Source organism: Dinoponera quadriceps, unplaced genomic scaffold (assembly GCF_001313825.1).
Source record: "Dinoponera quadriceps isolate SergipeBrazil2010 unplaced genomic scaffold, ASM131382v1 scaffold1872, whole genome shotgun sequence".
Lineage (NCBI taxonomy): Eukaryota > Metazoa > Arthropoda > Insecta > Hymenoptera > Formicidae > Dinoponera > Dinoponera quadriceps.
The window spans coordinates 426,336-452,121 of NW_014555944.1; the positions used below are offsets into that span (position 1 = coordinate 426,336).

The 25,786-nt window shown below is 50.9% G+C and overlaps 1 protein-coding gene across 1 annotated transcript in view; it reads left to right on the forward strand.

The window, feature by feature from the left end:
* LOC106745925 overlaps nt 1-25,786 on the forward strand; it is a 42,781-nt gene that overhangs the window by 9,761 nt on the left and 7,234 nt on the right. Inside the window, exon 2 of the mRNA XM_014621944.1 lies at nt 22,307-22,509. Coding sequence (XP_014477430.1) covers nt 22,307-22,509 — 203 coding nt within the window. The remainder of the gene's footprint in view (nt 1-22,306; nt 22,510-25,786) is intronic.

Consider the following 25,786-nt stretch of genomic DNA (forward strand, 5'->3'; position numbering starts at 1 on the left):
ATTCTTTACAAAAAATTATAGATAAAACAGGTGATTTGATGTTTCAAAAGATTGTAGAGGTAAAAACGCCGATTGGCATTGAAAGTGATTCTAATCGAATAAAAATAAAATCATTACCTCTTCTCTCTTCAGCCGTCTATTAAAAAATCAAGGTGTATCCAATAATATAGCCAGGGACTGTATATTTATAGCTCACGTGTCAAAGTTTGTCGATCGTGTTTTATGTCCAATAAAGTCAATATTATTATTATTATTTTCGGACGAGAAACTCTTCGAACTCTTCGCTATTCGCGAGAACGTTCCCGGGTACGGAGTGTCGAAGCATCTTGACGGTCTCGCCTCGGACGGAGTGCGACGACACCGAGAGAACGTTTTTTCTGGTCGCACGTGTCTCATCTCGTCGGTTTCTCGCACACAAATTAATTAGCGGCGGTTGACGAGGGGGAATGCTGGTCTCTCAAGTGGGTGTAATTAGATGCCCTCTGCTATGTCGCGTGGAGGGGGTGATAGAAGAAAGCGTCACGTCGTCAACGATGACGCGGAGTGAAAAACTGTCTCGAGTCGGCGCGACGAGAGAAGACAAGAAGAGGAGAGGAGGCTCGCGGAGCAATAATTGTCCGATTTCCAACGTCGCCGGATTCGCTCGGCGCGCTTCGATCGCGTGTCTTGGGCCTTGCTGCACGGACTGTACGTCATCTAGATTGGGTCAAGCATGTAGATGAGGCATATCTGGCGTATCCCGGCGTTGGTTCAATAATGACTAAATGGAGGAGCGATAAAGGGGATGGCATGGAGGAGCGATTTAACAGGATGTGTTCGGATTCATCGGTCGGAATAATCTCTCTATCTCCGTCTCGAACAGCTGACGGGAATAATGTCCGCGTCGGACAGGAAATGGTACCTCCCCCTGCCCCCATGTCAGATACGGGAGCGATTCGTGTTCTTTTATTCTACACTTGGCCGAGCGACGGTGACGAACGCAGGCGAGGAGGAAAGAGAGAAGGAGAAAAACTAGATATGAAATTCGTGTCGGTACGAGATGAGGAAGGTTCCAGCGTCGACGCGCGTTGTAGAGAGAGAGAGAGGGAGCGCATCTGGTTCTCCGGAGGGCATCTAATTAAAAAAACAATGAAAGAAATCCACCAGACCCCGAGCGGCTCTCGGAGATGACTGTCCTCCTCTGTATATACAACGGAAACGGTTCAATGAGCTGTTTCTGAACATCTCCGCTTATAGTCCCGCGATTATTTTCGTTTAATTAATCGCCGCCGAGAACGATCGTTACACAATCTACCCGCATCGTAATACCTCCGCTAGACGAGAATCAACCGCTTGGATATCTCCGACGTAATTTTTCGCACGTGCCAGCTTTCAACATCCATCAACCTTCGAAGTTACGTCAGTGGAGACCGAAGGGATGAGCGGCGCGCTTTAAAAACGCCCACGTGGAAAAATACAGTGAAAGAGCGAGAGAGAGAGAGAGAGAGAGAGGGGAAACCGTTCGTGCAACGTGACACGCGAGATAGAGAAAGAGAGGCTACACTGCGGTTCGCTGATGGAAGAAACAGCAACGGCGGCGGTAGCGTGGCATTCACAGGACGGAAGTCGACGTTGTTCCACGCGAGATACAGTCGTTGCTGGGAGCGACGGAGACGGACTTACGCTATTCTCGCGGTCACGAGTACGACAGCGAGCGGTGAATCGATGATGCACGAGCCGAGCGAGACACCGCCGCGTAAAGGAGAATCGGACGAGGACGGAGACAGGTCAGGGCGTTGCACCGTTTGCTGTGACCCAGTGTTCCCCGCCGCTCCGTTTAGATCTCACTCTCTCCCTCTGTCTTCTCTTCTCTCGAGAGTTCTTTCTCTCTCTCTCTCTCTCTCTCTCTCTCTCCTTAGCTTTTCTCGCGGGACTCTCTCACCTGACAGACGAACGTAAGTTTTCGGAATCGCACCGGAGGTGCTGTGCGACGCGCGTATTTCTTATCTGCCGTTTGATCGATACTCCTCGACTTCCTCGAAATATGAAGAAAATGGTAGAGAAAGAAAGGGGGGGGGAGAAGGGGGAACTACTGCTGATCTATTCGGAGATTCGTAACAGCGGCGAAATATCGATCCCGCGCCGATCGGGACGAAGTTATCTCCCTTGTCCGAGTAAGAATACGACACGGCTCGTGCACGAATGAATCTAACGCACGGACGAATCGGCCGTTCGGAGGAAAGATATGCTCGCGAATTTCATCTTATTACACAAGCAGAGAGAAAAATGTCCTTCTCGCACGGCGTACACACTCGCTGCTGCGCATTCGCGTCTCGCGAAGCGGATTGTTTCGCAGGTAACGACTGCAGTTCCTCCGCCGTTCGACGTAACGCGCGAACACGTTAGAAGACGTACGAGAGCGTCTCCGCATTATCAACGCCAATCGAGTTTCTTACAGAACCCTTTCGCGTGCTCGTTCTGCCAGCGGTGAGGTCGCGTGTGTCGTGCGCGCTAGAATCAGAGTAAGTCTTTTTTTTTTTTTGTGGGTTACCTAGCCAGGTATTCCAATGCGCCGTGAGAGATAAGTGGAACGGTCACGAATTCGTGGCAGCACGCGTGTCGTTACATAGACGCGACTTCGTTTTCCGCACGCACGTTTCTCGCTCTTCCTCTCATCTACCGTTCTCTCTCTCTCTCTCTCTCTCTCGCGTGTAACGCACGCGCGCCATATGATTGCGCCGATCTGTAATTCCCAGTCTCCTCGGCTACTCGGGAAGACGCTAATAGAAACTATCCTCTCGTCGGTCGGAGAATTGGTGACGTTTAAACGCGACCTCGTTGAAAACTCGACGCTCGAGTATCTTCCTTCCTCCCTTCCTGAGGGAGGAGGCGCGGAAAAGTTCTCCGTAGCGCGAGGTGAAACTCGTCTTCTCGGGCGAGCTGCCCGGGAAGGAAAAGCGGTAAAAGGGATCGCACGACGTTTCTGCTTAGGTGGACACGCATGGAGGGAGCCAGCTGAGGAGGCCGATGGAAGTGGTGGTGTAGCGGAGCGACGTAATTACGGGGTTAGGCGCGTTACATCGAATCGCAATCGCACGATTGCATCGAGATTTCCCTCCGTCCGTTACGCTTTTGGCTTTATGCGACGCGCGGCGGGCGGCGTTTCCGTTGGATGGGCGCTTTTCAACGCTCCCAAAGTGGCGGGTCGGATTTCGCAATGAAAGTCTAATCGTGCCTCCGATCATCGAACGCGGCTCCGTATCGCTCTTCTTTCGTCATCCCGTCATTCTCTCTCCCTCGCTCGCACACAGTCGAGGCTCGCGATGCTTTCGAGTGGAGAAAATCGCCTTTCGGCGCCGGACTCGCGGTCGCGCGCGAGGTTATTAAATCCCGAGCGCGTTAACGTTATCTCGATCATTACGCAGCCGCCTCGATGTCTTATTACACGCATCGCTCTGACCGAGGACTATCCGATTACGCTCGAATCCATTAATTCTCGTTACGAACACCGGGATATAACCGTGTCGTTTAATCCGACATCGCTCGCGCCTGATCCCGCTCTCCATGCCGAGCAACAACAGCGCAATGCTCGACTATTCCCGTGAGCGATTCAATGACCGCACGGTAATCCGACAAATCACGATAAATGTGTGTATGTATATGTACGAAGGAGAGAGAGAGAGAGAGAGAGAGAGAGACCGGCGCAACCCCCGCGAATACCTTCCTCAGGATCAATGCCGAGCTCTCATTCGCCTCTCTTTCATCGCGGTTATTTACGCTACAGACGCGTCAACGAGCTAGAGCACGCTCACTCTCTATCCTCCCTTTCGTTCACTGTCAAAATAAATGGTCGCCTTCGTCGGAAGTTGCATCCACCCTTCCTCTCGAGAACCAGAATCGCCCGCAGAAACTGGTCTTCCCGGGCTGCGTCCCGCTGGAAAAATGTCCTGCACGGTGCACGTGTGTGTCGGCACTTATGCTCGTGTCGCGCGTGCTGCTTTCGCAGCCTGCTGGCGGGCAGGCAGGCCGCCGGTATTTATCGTCGAAGCGACAGCTTTACGCGAAAATATTCTTTCCCGTAAAACGCAACCGACGTGGGGCATACTATCGCCGCGTACCTGCGCGTCTGTATGCGGCAGGTCAGCAACCCCGCGCGATAATCCGAATAACGTACGCCCTGCGATGATAGTCACGCGACGTTACGTCGCCCAGCTGTTAGCCGGAGTTTCGACCCCCGAGAAAAGACGATCCCGTCTCAGCCTTTTGCCGTCCCGCCGAGAATAGTCGGACGCGACCTTTCACGAAAATCTCTGCGCGAGGAGCTCGAGAGGAAAAACGCCCACGGCGAGTCGTCGGAGGGAAGGTGCGATATTTTTACGTTCCTCGAGAGAAAAGCGTCTTCTTTCGGGGACTATCGATCGTTATCGCTTGTTAACCGGAACTTTCAAGATCTGTTGAAGACATCACGTTCAGAGCGAAGCTCAGCGTCTCCAGCGGGCTGGAAATATCGCGATCTCATATTTCGGGGCTTTTACTCGTCCGCTTCTCCCGTTCTCAGCGAACGTTCCGCTCACAGTTACACACCGGAAACGGGTCTCGCGAATGGAATGATGCAAAAGTGATTTCGCGCACCGTGTCCCGCGATCGTTGCTCATTGTTAGCTGAACCGATGAATGAAGTCGTTCAGGAATCGGACGACTAACGATCACAACATGTACAACATCCGGTACCTCCGGGGTTCAATTAGGTGCCGTCGAGGCGCGACATAATCCCCGTATCGTATTACACCCCACGTATTGTGCCCTCCGGCGCGAAGGAAAGGAAAGGAAAAAATCGAGAAAGAACAAGACCAGAAAGGGAGAGAGCGAAGAGAGAGGGAGGGGAGGGGGATGATCGCGAGAAACGGCGAGTCGCACGAAGGAAAATTCGCCTCGCTGGCGGGACAAGATCGCGCGCGATCGATCTCTCTTTCGCGAGTGGGAACTCGTCGCAGAGGACCTCGCAAGCACCGAGAGAGGAGCCACGATAAGAAGCGGCACCGGGGGTCCCGAATGGACGGATCCCAGAGGCCGGGCGGAACCGGTGCAACAATTAATTTCCAAAGGAAAGAGTTACGAAGCCGTCTGTATCTCCTCGGAGGGTCGGCCCATCTGGAATCAAGGGGCAAAATCGCCGTAATGGCGGGTGCAACCCTTTAGCCAGCTGTGCGTCACAATGGTCGTCACGAAAAATCGCGCGACAATGTTATCTCGATCTGCTAGCTTTGTGGGGTCGGGATTGAGTCGTCAGGCAATCGGGTTAAGGGGATCGGGCCCGCCATTGTCGAACGGCGGGCGATCCTTCGTGCGAGAGGAAAAATTTGGTTTTTCCTTCTCCCCCTCCCTGCCACCGCTCTACCCTCGAGCCCTCCGGCCCTCTTCGCCGAGACGTCGCGGTGAAATGAGCAAGCATGCGACCGACGACGGTGGCAGACTCTGACAGCCCTCTCGAGATTCGGGGATGCACTTCACGCCTTCTTCTTCGCGTTGCCGAGCAGCTGATCAGCCCGTCGCGCCCGTGGTTATCGGGACGCGCGAGATTTTACGCGACCGCAGCGGTAAACCGAAATCACCGACAATGGAGACGACAATTTGTCCTCGTTCGCCGTCGCCGATGAAAGGAATTCGGCACAAAGCGGAGGTTTGGCTTTCACGTGAAAGCAAACAAGCGCACGCACCCCTTTCCGGTCCGCGAGCTTTTTAATGTCGCGACGAGGAGCCAATAAGAGACTCGGCCGGGAAAGAGGAGTGGAGAGCATTTTGGTCGAGTAATTCTTAAAAGAAAAGAAGGCCCCCGGAGAGACTGAGAAAAAAAGAGGGAGGCCTAAATGCCGAACCGGTCTTCCACGACGGCGCCGTTTAGTTCGCGCGCACCCGCTTCGCACCGTCGTCGCGCGCGCGGCTCCATTCGATTTCCATTAGAGTTCGACGATGATGTTTACTTAGCTCTGGCTCGTTGTCACGCGGCCGGTAGAGGAGAGACAGAAAAATGACGACGGAGTCAGGGAACGAGAGTGCGAGCAGCGGGTATGCGCGAGAGAGGGAGAACGGATGCACGGAGAATCCCGAGAAAGAGAGAGGGGGGGGGGGATGGAANAACGGAATCAGGTTTCTACCTTTATAGGCCTGCGTCCACATTCGCGTCCTGCCGGGCCTCCTTTCCTTCCTTCCTCCTTACACGGATGCAAAGAAGGACCAGGCGACAGAAAACCATAATCACTGACAAAAGGGCCTCGAAGGCACCATGGCGTGCAGCAGCTACAGAGACAAGACGAGCTTTCGCACCCCTTTCTCACGCGCGACACCTCGACACCACGAGGAGAATCCGTCTTTTTTCGGGGGCCTCGTCGCCCGGAGTCCTCGGATGATGCCTCGAGGGTCGGATAGAGAGAGAACGAGGGAGAGGGAGAGAGATAGTCTACACTCTCAAGGAGACGGTAGCGACCAGTTGGCGGCTACCCGCTTTTCGTGTTGCGGAAAATTGATTTCTCCGGCAGGCGCCCCCTAGGCTTTCCTCATTTCCATCATGGGAAAGGCGAATTTTGTCTTTGCGGGCGCGAAGAAGAGCGCACTCGCTCCAGGAAAACGACGGGCTGAAGGATCGTCGCGAGACCGATACGCTCCGCTAAATCTCACAGGAAGAAGGATGTCATACGTTTCTCTCTCTCTCTCTCTCTTCCAGCATGAGCGTCTCTCTTTCCTCGTGATCGCGTCAGCTCATTCATCCGGACGATCTTAGCTCGCTCGCTCGCGACATTTCTAATTTATATGCCGAAAGGGCCGCGATACACGGACAGAGTGTGAAAGTCAGTTGATTTCGAGCCCCTCGCGAGAGCGCGCTCGGGATGCTCGGTAATGGCTCGCGCAGTTTGTATGGAAATTTACCGGTCGGAAAATGACCGTGTCGAAAGGCTCGACAAACGGGGCTTCTTCTTCATTGGCGTAACGTATCACGCTCTTTGGTCTCTCTCTCTCTCTCTCTTTCTTCCCAGCGATGGACGTGTCGTCAAATTATCGATGCCAGCGTAATCATGCTGAAGGGCGTGCTTGGGGTTAGTTAGCCTGACCGTTACACAAGTCCAATGTGCGTGGATCAGGGAAGGCAGAGCGCGTCGCACAGAGCAGCAGCTCCCGCTGTAATCTCGCGATGAGGTTTGCATAGGATGTTCCGAGCAGTTGCTCCAAATGTCGATAGTATTAGGTTGGCGATAGCATTAGGTAGACTGTTAACCATGTATCGCCAAGATACATGTTGAAATAAAAGCCCTACGTACAATTACATTTGTGGACATTTCGAGATATGTACCTTGAATTTAGAGGTACGTACTCGTGGTACCTTCGAATTCGACATCCTTCGCGATTATGTAAGGCTTTTGCTTCAACGTGTACCTCCTACTCTGGCGATATATATATATATATATATATATATAGTGTAATGAGTTAACGGTGTAACGAAGAGTGGAATATGAAGGGACGCTGCAAGTTACATAGGAGAAGTTATCTAAGTCACCTAAATCGCACTTTTTCTGTAATTATTGAATATAAACGCGGTGGTAAATATAGAAAATAAATAGGCAATGAAAAATATATTTAAAACTCTTTTGAACGAATTGCATTGTGTCTTCTGTATGTGTGTGTGTGTGTGTGAGAGAGAAAGAGAGATATGTATAAATATCTTAAAAATACTTTAGATAGTACGATTTTGATAACTCGTCCCTATTAGTTCGTGAACTTCAAGACGACGGTGCGAGAAACTCACGTAAACATGTGGTGATCCGTTGACGTAGAGGTAGACGACATTTAATAGTTCAGACATCGAAAGTTCAACGCGACACTAAATATCATTATCAGGGTACAGTCGAGTTCACCAGTTTCAGCCACGAGGTCGGCTTCTCCGACGATGCGATGTCGAGTCGGCAGAATGGAAACAAAGCGCGATCAAAGTGTAGTAGAACGAATGTACGGGATGGAACAGAGCGATCACCGCGTGTTCTCGTTTACGTACACTTCGACGCGGGTAAACGATGCGAGCGAAGGAACAATGAGGCGCTACTTCCTTAATTAACGCGGGGTAACTGTGTTTCGTTGCATAAGCGACCCCGCGCGCGAATTTGCGTAATACGTTTGAACGCCCAAGTTCGTATCGACCTCGCCGAACTGGATCGCAAATTAAGACGTGATTACCGCGTAGAAATAGCGTTCGCGCGCGTGAAATAAATTGAAGGTCGGAGGTAACCAGCCGTGAATACCGGCAACATCCGACCTATTGAAGAGATGAGAGCGAACGACCGTTTTATACGTGAGGCTCCCCGAGGGAAAATTCAATGGGCTCTACGAAGGAAAGTGTCGAATTGCGCCCGCATACGCGACACCCTCGGAGAGATACGGCCTCTCGCCCAAACATCTCGCGCCGGGTTCCCACCGGGAAGGCGAAGAGAGAAGCGCGCCGTTTTACATTTACACGTTGAAAATCAAATCCGCAATTCCGACGGCGCGTTGTTCTCACACGACTCTCCACGAAGCGCGGGGCTAGACGAGAAGTTGTTTCAATCAGCCGGCGACGTTCTCGAGCGATACACCTCGAATACGCGCCTTCAATGCGCGCCCGTATTGATCGCCCTGTGAACAATCGGCTGCCGATCGCAGACACTTGTCGCAGAAAGCCTCAGGCTCCAGCCAGCTGTCCTCCGATGTCCTGCCGACACGTGAGAGCTCCGCGGGAGCCGTGCGGCATTGTTTCCCCGGGCATAATGCACTCGTTTTGTGCGCGCGAAGAAAAAGGCGAATCGACTCGGTCGCACGATCGATCGATTCCTGGGGCTGACGACGGAGAGAAAAGCCCGACACCGGTTCGAATGCGCCGCGAATCGCGCCGGCAAGAGAGACCGTTCTGAGTGGCGCTAAATTGGAAACCGGCTCACAGAAGTGACGATTGTTCTTTCGGGAGAAGAACAACGGCGAGGAACAACGGTTTCCGCATCGAGTGGCTCTCCTGGTGATGGAAGGAGCTGTGCGGAAGAGGGACTTGTTTCAGACTACCTATTTTCTCTGTTATTACGCAATATTGGTTAACACGCAAGAAACCGTTTAAACCGGCTCCACACGATGCGGCCAAATGTAGGCGGACGTTGGTAATTATTATTGATTACGTGTGTTGGGCGAATGTAATATACGTGATGATATAACAAATATGATATAATATAATATATATAATATGATACGACATGTCAATATAATTTCAGTATAATTTCATGATCAATATCATTTTCGACGTTCGCCTACGTTTGCCACACTGTGTGGAGCCGGCTTCAGAATATACAACCATAGCCAGTTTCGCAGAGATAATAACATTGATAACACGAGAAAGAGCGCAGGTAACGCGTGCAAATAACGTAGTATTGGAAAAGATAGTTCAAATGTGCTTATTGGACCGCATTGATACGTATATGCATTGTAGAGACATTAATAAGCTTAAGCTGATTCTACTGAGAAAATAGAACTTGATTCGCTGAAACTAATCAGGTATGCAATACCAAATAGAATAACAAAAGAGACTAAAAGAGATAGAGAGATAGAGAGGAGAATAAAGGGGGAGAGGGGGGGAGGAGCGACGAAGATGCGTCGTTAATCTCGAGTTATTTAAATAGCTGCGCCTCGCCTGTCTTTAATATCGGTTAAACATTGACTTTTAATTTAATATCAATTTAACGTCATTTTCGAGTTGAATGCTCGATGATGTAGCGAGGCGGAAAGCATATTTTCGTTTGCTCACGATATCGGCGATAATTAACGTAAACTACATGCCCACCTGTGCGCCGTGAAAAATATCACGAGATTGCAAGAATTCGTGTCGGATTTTCCGTCATATTTCTTTTCACGTTGCCTTTTAATAGGAACGAAACGGTACGCGGCACATTCAATCAAGGTATCCGCCACGGTTATCCACCATCCCGCCACCTTCCAAGCAATTATCTAATTCCGCGTACGTAATGATTCATCCTGCGTGCGGATGAAATCATCGAGCATCCGACGAACTTTTGCGAGAGCCGCTAATGGAACTCGAGATGACGCCGTTCTGAACTCTCTCGGTGCGAACATCGTCTCCGACAATACCGGTGATAGACCGGAACAGAGGACGGATGACGCGAATTCGAGCTTAATGGCGAACGAATGGAACTCCGGGATCCTCGGCTTGAGTCTTTCGCACACAATGTCGCGCGAAATGATTCCGGGATCCGCCACCGGCGGAATCGTGATAATTTCTAGGATAAACAGAAACATTGTCCCCGACGCCGCGTCTTTTGTCGGCCGTTTAGGGGATCCCGGAAGCTTCTTTGTGTGCGTCGTCCATCACCGTCGGGGTAGTCGCCAGGATAAATGATCTGCCGACCGTTGGAGGTCCCGGGGATTCATCCTTCTCCGTTTTTTCATCACTCCCCAGCCCTCCCCGGGGTTCAAGATCCTACAAATTTTTCCGTCGTCGAGCTAATTCGATCACCGCCGATCGATCGTCGCTCGACTCTTGTTAACGGCGCGACGACTCTCCCCCGTCGCTGTGAATTTCTCCTCTTAACTGAAATTTGCACAATGGCTTCGCAAGGCTGCGCGCGTACAGAATGTGCTTTCCTTGTCGTCAGCATTTGCTTCCCGTCCCCAGACTCTTCCTGTTCGTGTTTCGTCGCGTCATCATCGCGTTTCGCATCCCCGACAAGTTCGACCAGCCAGTAGCAGATAACTCGACGATTACTGCGATTCATCGTCTCGTCATTTCTCACAGGTGCTAACGATACCGTATCTCGCGCGGGGATGCTGATGATAAAATAAAATTTCGCTCCTTCTCCGTGATAAAACATACATTTCGCGGATAACCGTTACTCATTCACGGAATCTCCTCTGCGCCGACGGGCGGTAACTACTCATTACGAGTGTTTCCCGTCGCCCATTTTGTCTTCACGGCTCGCCGAATCGCGCACGAGATCATTTTCAGCGACGTGCTTCCGTCAACAAAAACCGGTACGTATGTACACAGGCGAAACGCTCGGAACGGCTTTCGCCTCGGCGCGACGCATCTTCCTCTCGCATCTCAGCGCGGCTTTCCTACGATGGAAATTTTCTCATGGTGACTTCCCGGTTCGTTTGCGGAGAAATTTCGCGTTCAATTAGGCCGAGTCTCGAGAGACGTCCGTTCGAAAGAGGCGACGGCAAAGAAGCCACCGAGGAAACACGTGTCGCACTCGTATGAATGCTCGCTCTGTCCTCACGCCCGTTACCCCTCCGGCTCCCCCCTCCTCGTCCCGCGCAGATTCTCGTGCTGCACCCCATCTCGCGCCGGCTCTCACTCCGCTTTCTTCCTTGACGTTTTTGTCTTATCAACGTAACGCGCCAGCACAAAGGACGATAAAGAAGAGAGAACGAGAGAGAGAGAGAGAGAAGAGGAGCCATCGCGCGACGGCGACGTCATGGAAGACGAGCGAGGGAGGGATTTCTGACCGTGTCGGCAGATTAACGGGAGGGAAAATTCTGATAAGGGATATGCAAGAGCAAAATATACAAGCGTCGGAGTTATAAATTGAAACGACGATAAGAGCACGCTGTGGAGGAACGCGAAGGCGCTTCTTTCTCTCTCTCTCTCTCTCCCTCTCTCCCTCTCTCCGTGTCAATATATATTTCCATGTTGATGCGCAATGACTTTGTTTGATGTAACTTCTTTCGTTACCAGTCATTGACATCGGCGACTATTTCCCTCGGCCGCTATTGTGAAGCAACGCTTGGAAATTGACAATAGCCTTTGTCGTCCGACGACCAACACGGCGAAGGTTTGTATCCTGTTTGAGAAATTTCCATCGCCGCGTGCATCGTGCGAGAAACGCGTCCAAAGCCGCGGTCGGTAAAATGCTCGCTCGTGATCGCGAGCGTCGTGTATATTTCGTTCTGCTGCGCGAGAGGGGGAGAGAGAGAGGAAAGAAGAAAAATAGACACGCTAGATAATAACGGAGGAACGATCGCGAGACGTTCCCATTGAGAGACGCACCGGCGAAAACTGACCTTAATCGAGGTCGCGGTCCGATTAGAATAATTACGTCGCCGGGCCTCGAGCGTGGCCCGCTCGTGGCTTAAATCGAAGTCGGACGGAAAATAATGCATTCAGGTCTGTTTATTTGTACGAAGCGGATTTAAAATAAGCGACCGGACTGCGACGGGCGGTAAAGGCAAGTAGAGAGGAAAGAGAGGAGAAAAAGGGAAGAAAGAAAGGCAAGTAAAACGGGATGCTACGGAGGGAACGAATCTTCGTGGCGCAAGGTGTCTCACGAAGAAAGGCCGCAAAGTCATGCCTGTGCGCGCGTCCGAAATGCACACAAAAAGCTTATAGGCGCGGTGCCGCATTGTCCGACGTCGTGAGGGGGATGCAAAGACAGGGGTGAAAGGGCCGAGAGGGAGGGAGGGGAAGGGCGAAGAGCGATGTAAAGAGCGAGATAATAATAAATGACTCGCACGAAGACGAATGCTTGATTTACATGAGAAGATCGATGGCCCCGAGGAAGGGGATGTACCTTCTCGGCCAGTTCGCGCGCCGGTAGCCCTTCTTCGCATATTTATTTTCGCAGCGGAAACGCCGCCGTCGTCCTCCTCGTCGGCCTCTATCGATGATGTGTTTCGGCGTCGGAAATATCGCGCGGGTAAAGATAGAGGAGAAGCGGAGGGGGACAGACGGCGCGACCGGCCGAGTCGGATTTCAGTCCGAGAGACGCGCCTCGGAACGGATTTGCTCGAGTGAATCGGAGAAGATGCTTGTTTCGGCGAAGATGGGATGGTTTGCTGAAACACAACGAGCGGAATAACGCGGTTACCAGTTCAGCGATCGCGGCTGCGACTAATTGAATGCGACTGCGAGATACGATAAGGCTGCCCGAGGCTGCCGAGCGTCGCAATCGGCCAGACGGCAAAATTGCCCCGTATCACGAACGAGAGAGAGGAAGAAACGACGGACGGACGGACGACCTCCCCGCGATTCCAGCGCGCCGTGCGAGAGTACGTCCGTGGAAAAAGAAAAAAAGCGCTCCCTCCTACGCGCCGCTAACGGGTTCGCTTTGTAATTACCGCTAACGAACCGTTTGTTTCGCCAGATGAGACAATGCGAGCCACTTCTGCATGCTGCCGTGTGCACCCGCGCACGCTCGCGAGCGCTTTGTGATATCTCATCGCGGAATTATTGATTTAATCTCGGCGAGACCGTGGGAGCGACATCGAGAGGGTGAGCAGAGGGATCATGGATTAATCGGACTCGCGGTTTTTGCTGAATGTACCTTCGCTGCGCGAGTAACACCTCGACGAGCGCGCATTATCGAAATAAACGACGCGTCCCAGCCGCTCTACCGCGCGACAAGTTGCAGCAGCCTCGTTTCCGCTCGAGGATCCAAACACTCGCGATCTCTGGCGTAACGTTCGAGAGACTCGCTCCGCATCGATCGTGCGAAACAACCGCGCGGAGGGACTGTGAATAAATCATAGCCTGGATAAACTGTGTCGTCATTCCGTATAGAGAACATTTCTTGGAATTTAATTAGGCCGATTCAGTCGTGTTTCCCAAATTATAGATTCTAGTTGGGAGATCTACGCAGGTTCTGTTTGGAAGTGTAATGTTTCAAGCGTATGATTTCAAACGGGAAAGATAAACAGAGGTCGTATTTGGTCGGTCCCAAAGTTTCGCCAAGGATTTTTCATTGTTTATATTTTATACTATGATTCAGTAAAACGTACGAAACACTTTAAGTATTTGGACAAGTATGTACGATGATATAGGAATTTATTACCCACTAACTATATTAATCTCAATTTTGTTGCTCGCCCGCTAAGCTTCAAACAACAGTGGAGAACTTCTCAGCGTGCATAACTGCTCCACTAATTTAATCTTCTTTTAGCGAAACATCGTTAAATAAAAAAAAAAAGCTGACAGCAAGCACGATTTCTTTTCTTCGGCAAGTCTTGAGCAACAAATAAAAATATTAATTAAAATACAAATATTCGTTAAGATCGGTTATGCTCATTTTGTTCCGTTATGAGACGGCTGTCATGCGATCCTAGCGGTCGCACACCATAGCACGCAGCAGCCAATCGGCATCGCAATCAAGAAGCCTCATCCCATATTTGAGATAAATGTAAGGGTTCCCTCAATTGGTCACCACAGCGAAGCACCCTATTTCCAGACAAAACTTTGGACGTTCTAATCGCGATCTACGCCGCATGTGGGAAAACCTGTGAGAATTTCAACGCGAGACGCGGCGGTCGGCTGGAAAGCGAGTCTCGCGCAGGTGCATTCGGCATGGCGAATCGTGTTCTACGCCACTGGGTCGCGCACATGCACGCTGCATGATTGACTGAAACACCATCGCAGTCCGCCGGCGACGCTCGGCGTCGCAACGGGTTCCACACCGTGTGTGCGAATTCCGGTAGCGCGCACGGTAACGGTGACCGTTTTTCCGCCGCAGTTCCTGGCTTCGCCTTCCGCCGGGTTCGCACGGCCGCGCGCCGGCACGGCGCTTCCTGGTTCCTCGCGAGACCGGAAGCCACGCGACGAGCCGCCCTCGGTCCACCGCTCGCTCTGCTCCGTGCGTTACGGCTTTGTCACTTTCACGTCGCGTTTCACCTCGCTCGCCACGCACTTCCTTCCGCCTCGGGGGGTGCTTGACACGTTCGTCGATAACGACCACGTCGGCTGGTGACCTTGGACTCGGCGAAAGTGGGGAGGGAGGAGGAGGCGAATTCGCCTGCCGCGATCGGAGGGGGGGAAGATGAGAGAAACAACGGGACTCGCGAAGCTGCGGGCTGAAGGACTAAGTCCGTCTTCTGTCGTGCAATTTGAACACGAGGATTTTGCGCGATCATTATGGCGATGGCGATGATTGCGCAGATGAACATTATGATATTACTACTGCTACTAAGTTCGGATAATGACGTCGACGCGTGAATATTTAATAGCCTCAGCGCGAAAACACCAGTCCCGATTTGGGACGCGTAACCGCCCGATCCGAGCGCGCTGGGAAAACGTCCGATCGTCCTGTCGAGGAAGCGCGTAATCCCATTTCGCAATATTTCTCCCTTTATGCGGCCGCAAATCTCATTATGCCGGGGTTACGAAGGCAGCGTTTTACGCGGCAGCCTCCTCATTTTTGTCTCCCTTTCTCCGCCGCGGCTCATCGCCAGCGGGCATGAAATCCTTCGTGCTCGCTGCGCGAAAGGGGTGAAGGCGAAGGAAGGAAGGGGAGGGTCGGTCGGGCTGCGTGGAAAATTGAGGACATTCACTGGAATCGAGGGTGTTCCCGCCGATGATCCTCGCGAATAAATAATTCATGGCGCTTTCGAGAAGCGGCCGGCCGGAAGGGGGAAGGAGAAAAAACGCCCGTGGCGGGGTCGTCCTGTTTGCTCGTGATGACGTGCCGGGACTGACAGGAGGCAGAAGAGCGTGAAGGAATGAGGTGAAAAATGAATGACTGTTAAACAGGATCTCCTCTGTGTTGTTGACCGAGCGCAACGGAAAAGAGCGGCTGGCAGAAAGGAAACGCGGAAGAGAGGCCGTCTTTTTTTTTTTTTCAATTCCTCGCGACGTTTCCCTCGCAACCTCCGCGACATTGACCCCCCTGCCACCCCACTCGTGAGATCTTCCCGCCACGAAATAGCCGGCTCCGCTGTTTTTCACTCGGTCATGCTTTTTATCCGCGTACATTGCAACGCGCGCTCCCCTCTCGACGCGGTTTCATTGAGCGTATCGAAGAATTATCCCGATTATTCGGTCGATTCGACAAATTGACGACGACTCGAAGGGGTCACACCCGGTAGGTAGAACCCTGCTGGCATCTCTGAATCTAAAGGAACATACGGCGGCTTCCTGTGTCTTACGCGACATGGACCAACCACGTAGCCGGGGACGCGGTGAAACGTGCAGCGATGTGGTGTATTAAACTGCTACCGCGCCGAGGTCCTCCGTCCTCTGCGGAAGCTCGTACATATTCATAGCCTGCCGCAACGAAAATATTCGACATGCTCTCGCCGACGTTAAGGGACTACACACACCCGAGCGGCATCGAAGAAACGCTCGACGTTTGAATTTTTTCTGCTCACAACTTTATTTATTTTATGAAGATGCCCTTTTGAAGGATGATTCTTCATACTTTTATTTACATGTTGCACGAAGCCCATTACAAAAAGTTGATTGTATTGTATAAACGTTATTATTATTGCTTCTGTGGGACTCATTGCTAATTGGTGCTCAAAATATTCTCAGCAATTTACTCTTCGTCGTAGGATTTGTAATATCTGACGTAGCTTTTTCATAAACGAAAAGAAGAGAAATTTTGTGGCAAAAATCAAACTTTTCACTTCGAATGTTAACAACTTATCAAAAATTAATATTTTAAAGATCGGCTACGACGACGACCAGATAATCTTATTAGAAATTATCCACGCAAAACTACAACCAAATCTGTCTAATAATTATCGAGATATTTACCGATTAGTGATGACGCGTTTCACGGAAACAATAATAAGCAGTAATAACAGCGTTACATATCAATTTTTTATATCGAGCTTCATGTAAGATATAATTAAATATTGAAGGATTACCTTTCAAAAGGACATAAAGTCAATAACGTGGTCAGCAGAAAAATTCAAACATTGGGTGCTTCCCGAGCCGGCTTTCGGCTCGGGTGCGCTTAGCCTCTTAACGTGTTCACGCGCTAAGGAGAAAGACGGGAAAAGATTATACGCGGACATGGCTTGATGACTCATGAACATTAATGTGAAAGTAATGAAAAATCAAATTCTAATCTCGAATATCGCGTCATTAGGTCTTTAATTGAATTTTAAGCGCCGGTGAGATTTGAAGAGATATCGCGCGGCAACGAATTTCTCGAATTTTTCGCGCATTACCGTGTTCATTTTCGTAATGAAATCTCCGGTGAATGGCCGAACACAACAATGCGCCATTCTTCGTAACGTCAGAATCAGTCCTTGAGAGGGAAATTACGCGCGGCGCGCGGAATTTCCTCCGTGTCTGCCGAGTCAGGCGCGTTGCTTTTCCGCGGAAAGAGAGAGTCGCAGCGACACAGCGGCGCGTCATTGTTCTTCTGGCAGCAACGCGGCCGGGCTCTGTGTCGCTCGCAGCTCCGTACTTTCTTTTTTTTTTTGTTCGAAACCCCGAGATAAGAGCTTTGCACGCATGAGAAGTACGACAAGTTCAGCCTAGTTTCCTCCACGCATTACACCGGCGCGAGCGCATTCGCGCGAGATTTATGCGAGCCCGTGCGCGTGTACGGTGCACGGAGAAATGACAATTCTTATCGCTCACGCTCGTACGGTGTATCGATAAATGCGAACGAGCGGGAGAAACCGCAAAGGAGCGATATATCTTTCGTTACGCCTCAGCCTGGAAATTAAAACAGCGCCGCTGTTGGATTCAATGTGCGGACTCTCGCGTTGCGTTTATATGCAACACGTTGCGATACGTTTGTCCGGCGATGCGAGGAGCCGAGCGTTCACTGAGCGACCGGGATGCGGGTTTAGGAACGGTCGGCTTTATTTATGGACGGTTCGCACGGATGCACGCGCGACACGCCCGCTTTCTGGAGCTTAATGAACCGTGAGAGCGGACATAGCGATCTTCTTTCGGAAAGTCGCCGGCTCCGAGGGTGTTCGACCTAATATTCGAGAGGCGGCAGCCTCGTGAACGCAAACACACCGATCCCGAGCTTCCCAGGGACCTGCTTCTTCGAGCGGAAATTCGGATTTACGTAAAGTGGCGCGAACAGATGTCCCGATGCTTGAGTGGCATGCTTACCGTCGAGTCGAAATCCTGCTTCCACATTTGCCCTACTAATGTCGAACTCGAAGGGTCGATGGAGAACTTCGAGATACGAACGTTACACAAGCCGTTACCCTGCCTTGACGATGCGAACGGTTATTTACTGCAGATTGTTAGAGTAATATCAGACGATATTAGAGTAAAGCTCATTAGTCCTTCTAATCATTTCCATCGTGTTATGATACGATATATCAAACTGTCAAAACTAACGACGCATTTCCGGATATCTCGCCAGATCTCACTGAGCATCGCACGACTTTCAATAGGAACTTGACGATTTTCCTCCATAGTTACGGCGATTAACATTTACGTTCGAATGATATAATTATGGGCGCAATCGATGCGCGTGGTTGTTTGAGAAGAAACGGAAGAGAAAAGGGAAAAGAATTGAAGCGACTACTTCGCGAGGATCACCGATGACTCACGCATACTTCATAACGCATAATGTTCGTGGAAAAGTCTCACGGCAAGTCGAGAGCTTTGTCGACGTAGACAAATAGGATGACCATGAATGTAAAGTGACTCACTCGCGTGAAAATCGGCCGGAGAACTCGCCGCATCATTCGTGGCATCCGCGAGAGAGATCCGCGGCGCAAACTTGCCAGCTTCGCTTACTTCACGGTTCGTTAATTGTCGTACGAACGCCACGGAGAGCGCACGCACGAGATCGCTGGGATTGCGAATTTCGTTGAAAAATGCGGAGAATGGTGGTGCTCGAGATTGTGAAAACCACCTCCGTCGGCGCACAAAGTGACTCCACGCTTCTAATCGGCGAGCGATCGCGCGCGACGCTATCTAATATCAACCGGCGCGATAATTGCATCCCCGATGATAGACAAGGCGAATTTCGTCCCGACGGAGCGACGCGCTTTCACTCCGATAATGCATCGTGAGAGATTTTTTACCCAGCATCTGAGAAAGAGAAAGAGAAATATATATATATATATATATAGAGAGAGAGAGAGAGGGAGCCATATAATAAACGTAAACGTCGCTTCTCCCGGCTTTCCATGCACCCGCGCGAAACTCCGCCGTAGCCCGGAGTTCCTAGAGACCGGCGTCACGACCGACATGTCAGGTTCGCGTGACGCATCCCCGATGCGTCTAATTTCGCGAGTATCGCGTAAACTCGCGCTCGCGGGCTGAATATACGCGAGAGAGTGGTAACTCCGCCGGTACTCGCCGGCATTTGCCGTTTTGAGAATCCACTCTCTAATGCGCATCATTTCACGCTATTACAACGGACGAGCCCGACGATCCTCTCTCTCTCTCTCTCTCTCTCTCTATCTCTCTCGTTCCTACGGCAATTCTCCTCGGACTAATTTGCCGCGGAATTAGACTCACCATTGTTATCCGCTGTCGGTGACGAGGACGGCGTAAGAAAGCGAGACGGGGCGGGGTTGCTCAACATATACACACCCTGTGATGGGGACAACAAAGGGTTAATCGGATCGAGAGAATCGCTCGGGCGAGTCTCCTTTTCTCATCCTGGCCGACGGGACGAAATATTTCCGGGGGAAAGCGTGTCGTAGGTCGTTCCTGCGTTGCGACATCGTGCGTTCGGCTGCTCGTCGACGAGCCACCTACGCAAGAATGCAGGTGAAGGACCTCGCGTCGCGTAAACGCCGATGCGCTTTATTACTATCGATCGAAGGTATCCCCGGCATCCTGTGTCCTTACTATAATGTCGTTTGACGCTCGTAAACGTCATTTCGATAATCCAACCGGCCGCGCGTGAAGGCTCGTTGGGAGAAATTCCTAATGGACACGCGCGCCTAACAATCTCGTTCGCTTCACGGGACGCGATTCAGGCGGCGCGGAATGTCCGGAATCCACCTCGAGTCCCGACGGTGTGCGGATTCAATCGACGGCAGCGTGATAAAGGCCGGTTAATTAATGCGCTCTGATTCGCGGGGAGCGCGAGGAATTTTCCGCGATCCACCGGGTGTCACGCGCCGGCGGCGAGCCTCGGACATAGGCGTGCGGAATAGACTGGAACACGGCCATTGCTGAAGCCGAAATTGAAGGACCGAGTCGAAAATCTGATAAAGAAATTGCTACGTTCAAGTAAATATCTCCTAAGGAGTATCGGAGTAGTTGATTTTATTCGGATTGAGTAAATCAACTATCCCCGATACTTCTTAGCAAATATTTACTCGAACGTGGCAATTGTTTTTTTTTTTTTTTTTTTTTTNGTGCTTTACCTGACGCACAGTACCGTAAGAGGGGGGCGAATGTAGGGGAAACAGAAGAGCGAAGTGAAGGAAAGAGAGGAATAACGTGTACTTGCTGATGTGAGAAGACATAAATAATACATCAATGTGCGCGCTCGTAGTTATTAGTTCGTAATACTTGTGACCATGTATCGCTTCTCCTCTTTCCTTCTCCGCATTAATTACACAATTAGACGAGGAAATCACCGTTGGCTCTCTCGGCCTCTCTTACAATGCCAGCTTCAGCCCTCCAACGGGAGTGCCCAGTCTGTTCCACGTGTCTCTCAGACGAGGCAGAATGTTCTCCTCTTCTCGCCGCGAGCGTAATTCAATATCGGCCGAGTTCCTGCTCGTCGCCGTGCGAATCGTCCCGACGGCGGGCGACGGATTCGGGATTGTCTCGGAGGCGCCGTGAGATCGGACGGAGGCGACGACGGGCAGGAGGCTCTGCACCGGCAGGATCTATTTTCATCCCGGACTCCGGCGAAAATAGCCGTCCCGAGTGCCGCGATGAGAAACGTAGGCGTGTTTGACGCTGTTTTCGTTCGATAGCCGTTCAGGCAAATCGCGAGGAGATGCGCACGGAGAGAGGTAACCACGGGGGTGCCGATGATACACACCACGCACCCACCACCACCCACCCACGTCTTTCGATCGGATGACGTCAATCCCTCTTTCACTCCCCCTCTCTCTCTCTCGTCTTTCACTCAATACGTCGGTTCTTACGTCGTACTTTGCCTTCCCCCGCGATTTTTATTTCTCCTCGCCGAGATGGCGGGTGACGTTACGTCTCGTAAATTACGCATCGTAATGAGCGCTCGTATGCGTCGGCACGTGTGGCACACCTTTTAAGGAGCAGTCTTTCGGACTACGAACGGCAAAATTCCACCGTTTGCGGTTTTTACGGTATGCACGAAGCCACGGCACGTCGAGAGCCATCGGGTAATTCGGGACGGGCAATCGTGCAAAGAGCGAAGTCGTGAACCGAGAAATTGTGGAAATCGGGCTTCTATATCTTTCCCTCTCTCCTCTCTCTTTCTCTCTCTCTCTTTCGCTCTGCCTATGTCGCGACGCTCCGACCATGCGCGATTTCTCGCGAGCCGCGATGAAATATTCATCAGGCTGATAAACTCGATAGCAGCCGAGATGCGACGAGATACACTACTCCGGGGCTCTTACTCTCGATCGTGCCCGATCGTACCGATCCTGTGACGCCGATACAATTGATTGTCGGCAATGCGAGGGTCTCTCTTCCGTTAAGTTAGTTATGGGCGTTCGATAACGAGCAGCATGATTCATCGATGGCCCCGGACTTCATCTCCCGGACGGCGATATTAAAAGGCGCCCGGCGCCATTTATGGCGCGTGCGATACGTACGCGCGCGCGCATATCACGAAGCGAACGAAAGTTCATCGACAGCGAAAACTCCTGGCAGTCTGTCTCTCTCTCTCTCTCTCTCTCTCTCTCTCTCTGTGTTTTTATCTGTCTTTCTCTCAAATATAGGATGTCCCAACATAAGGAGAACAACTAAATATCTATTTTGTTTTTAATGAAATGAGAAATGTTTAGAGCACAACTTGAATGATTTCATAGGAGGAATACCGTGGAAAGAAAATTTTCCTTACGGTCTTCTTTTCAATTCTTTTTAAGAATCTGATATTTAGGACACCGAGATATGTGGTTGAAGTTTCGAGCGATCTTCGAGCGTAAATTGAAAAAAATTTCTTCAAGTTTAACTACAATAAAAAACAAAAATATGCAAAAAACAATACAATTGCGTAAAATATGTCAATATTGGCGTGAATAAACAAGAAAATCGGAAAATCGTGCGCGCGCACGAACATTCACACAAATGTAAGTTCCTGCGGAGAGGCCCGGTGGCTTGTGCGAACAAATGACGGTAGTTTTCCAGTCCGTGAGACGATGCGCGTTGGGAAAAAATAGTTCGTTGAAAACGCGTTCCCGAAGGATCTCCACAATCCATCGTTAAGTATTTTTCTGAATTCTGGCAAGCAACCACGCTTGTATTAAATTCCTGCAAACTCAAGGGGGTCTTTGACCCCAGGATAAAAATAAATACTACTCAACCCTTTCTTTCGCGCGTGCGCATCGAACATCGACCGTTCGTTCCCCCTCCCCTCCTCCCCATCGAATTGCCGCGCGTTAATTAATTCGATTGTGATCGGTCCTCATACTCGGTTTCTTTGCTATTTCGATTTCAGGCGAACTGTACGTGGAGGATCTGGGCGAGAGGCGGACGGTCTCCATCAGGATGGGCTGGCTGTGGGTCGAAGGCACCCCGATGCGGCTACCATTGAGGGCATTGAACCTCCGTCAAGCGCCGTCAGGTCTCTGTCAGCCGCACGCGCTCGCTCTAGGATTTACCCTGAGCAACTCGCAGGGTCGTTCGCTCGCCACCTTCTGGGTAATTACTGTAGCCTAATTAAGCCTCGCTGTCCCCTTCTCTCTTTCGTAACTCTGCCGGAAATAACTCGAGAATTTCGAGTCGAGGATTCCGCGACACGATGAGGGAGAATTGACTGCCGGCCCGCGGTCGATCAGCGTCCTCTCTCTCTCTCTTTTTCTCTCTCGCTCGCTCGATCCCTGACCAACGCAACGGCGTTCCTAGAGAGCCGGAGAGTCGCCCTCGCGAGAGAGAACGTCAGGTCGGCGAGCGGCAGCGATTTGGCATGGTTCCACGGAGCAGAGAGGCCGAGGGAACCGGCTCGTTGTTCCGACTGCGAGAGCAGAGAAGAGGCGCGAGAGGACGATGACGAGGCGGCGGGGCGGCCAGGGGGAGAAATAATATGCCGCACCACGCAATGTAATTGCATGTAAATGGCCTTTATCTCCGGCACGATCCGTTTCCTCGGCCGTAAACACTTTCACGTGCCGGGCGGACCGCGGGCTCCCGTTTCGCTGAACGCTGCAACTTCTAATTACGGCCCGCCAGCGTCGCCATTCGATTTCTAGCGCGTTATACAATCCTCGCGAGCGAATACGCTTCCAGCGGATCTACCTGTCCGCCTCGAGCCGCATAAGCTACGATCTCTAGAGATTCACCGAAAATTCCAATTCGCGCGCAGATTTCTCCTCGTTTTGCATAGAAGTCGCCGACGTGACCGCCCGTAATGCTCGGCGCTTTCAGATCGCGCGAAGACGTCGTCGAAACTCGTTTTGCGAGTTTCGCCCTGGCGTAGTATTTTCACCGTGCCTTTTTTCTCTCCCTTTCTCCCATCTCCCTCCCCCCCCCTTTCTCTCTCTCTTTCTCTCTCGTTATCCGCGGAATAATCCAATTAGAGCTCTCTTCGCGATCTCCCTAGGTTCGATGAGTTGCGCGCTCGCTCGGCCAGCCTTGACGAAACGTTTCGGTACGCGAGCGTGGGATAAAGACGCGTTCGTTTAAGCACGTATATAAGGGATATACAAGAGCGGGCATCCTTGCCAAGGCCGGGCGCGCGGATGTCCAGGTGGCGAAGGTGCGTCTTGTGACGTAACCCGCCCGCTCGTCGAATCACGAGATCTTAATAAGGCCAGTAGGCAAGGTCAACACACCCGCTTTGCCGATCCGCTCGCCGTGATAAATGCGTGGGAGATCGTTGCACCGCTCTCCCATGACCCGCCATTGTCAAGGAGTCCCACCACGTCGCGCTCCCGTAGCCTGGCAGTTCCTTCGCCTCTTCGGCTTCAGTCGCTCCAAGGACGCCGCACTCGCCAGCACCCACTGACGATCGGTCAATCGGACACGAGTCCTTCGTCGTAATCGGGTCTTCGCATTTTTACGAGTCCGACTTCTCCGGCTAACGATGCCAATTGAAGCAATTACGGTAACTACTCGGGAGAGAGAGAGAGAGAGTTCCATTGACGAACGGCGCAGACCTAGAAAACACACGGTCGCCGATGCCGCGACGGTTTCCTCCGTCAGCCGCTGACGCAGCCCGCCGCGTCACGGTTCCCGATCGAAAGCGGCTTTTCCAGCGGTTGTTCCGCAGGGCGGCCGGGCAAACCTGTCGGCGAGCTTTTTTCCAGACACCCCGATATCGGCCAGTGTCATCGAACGCGACCGTGGCACGGAGCGTTCGAAGGTCACCTTTCGAGGCGACAGGGAGATTTGTTTCCGTCAAAGATGGTAATGATCGACGCCGTCGGTGGTTAACGAGTAAATTCCACGGTGTCGCCAGCCGTGGTCGTTCGCACTCGAGCGGACCGCCGGCGACTTTCGAATCGCCAGCGAAATCATGTGTCACGGCCGATCCTGCGGGTAGACAGACCCGTTCGACTACTCGGCGTGTAGCATCCTGAGCGAGCGCACGGGGAGCGTATAATCCGAATACACACTCTACCGTCGACGACGTTGCCGACGGTGGTCCTACATACTCCGTCTATACGTCAAACCGCCTGCCTATCGAGAAACCTCCGCGCGCGCGACTCGCGGGTTATCGATCGAATTATATTTAATCGTCCCGATTTCCACTCGTATCCGTCACTCGCATCGCCACGCACGGCCCTCGGGAGATATCGCTTGACAAAATTCGCGAGCGATCGCAGCGAGTTACGGCAATCGATATCGCGAGGATCGGGTCAGTCGGGATTACTTGCGCTTTCGAGGCGACTTTCGAGGGCTGCGCCTACTTCCTTCCCCTTGCCTCTCTCGCATCGTTTTTCAATGCCATGTAACTATAATTTTAAAGGCTCTGAAAAAATCCGATTTTATCGATTTCTTTCTGCCAATGAATAAAAAGGACGAGAGAGAAAACGAATTTTTCAACTTTTGCATAGATTTTGCCGGGTTTTCCGAGGAAAGACTGAAAAAATAAAACGTTTTTTTTTTTTTAATTATACATGCGACTGACAGTTACACTCAGTTTCAGGACTGTCAACTTCATATAACACACTGTGAAATGTCCTTTAATTTCTATGAAATTTTTATCGAAATTAGTTCTCTATGCGTGTTACCTTTATTTTTGCATATTATTGTTATTTTTACATTTTTATACGCTCTATCAACACAGTTATATTGTTATAATTATAATGATAGAGTAGATTCAATGGAAACACTTTTCAATAATTAAGAAGCGCCTCACAGATTTTATAGATTTGTAGATCTTGAACGCTGTGCGACTGTCAATTGCTTAGTTCGACGGGCGAGCGGAAAAGGCAAGAAGAAGAAAGCAGGCATAGCGTCTGAAAATCACCTCGAAAGTGCAAATAATTCCACATGTATTGTATAAGCTTCAATGACATAGAAATGACGCGGAAGAAAGTATCACTTCCTATTATGAACAAAATGAGGACTAGATGAAAACTTGGTGACGAGAATAATGTGTCCGTTACTGCGATCGAGAATATCTAAACGTTCGGCTGTTTTAACATCGAGATAACATTGAGCCGAACAGAAATCTCCTACAGGAATCTTTTCGTTCGTACAAACGAGTTTTTGTCTTGTCTCCAGATAGTAGAAAATTAGTTACAAACCGAGTAGTTTCTTTTCCAAGTACAAGAGAAAATTAAACGTTCGTGGAAAGTGTATCTTCAGGATCGCTCGGCGATCTTCCGTATAGAAATTTTCCCAGATTATCCCGCATATAGCACACAGAAAAAAGTGCTAGATTCAAGTAAAAAATTACTCCAATATTCCTTAGTAGCAAATTTTTATTTGAATTAAGTAAATTTCTTTTTTCGAGTAAATATTACACATGATC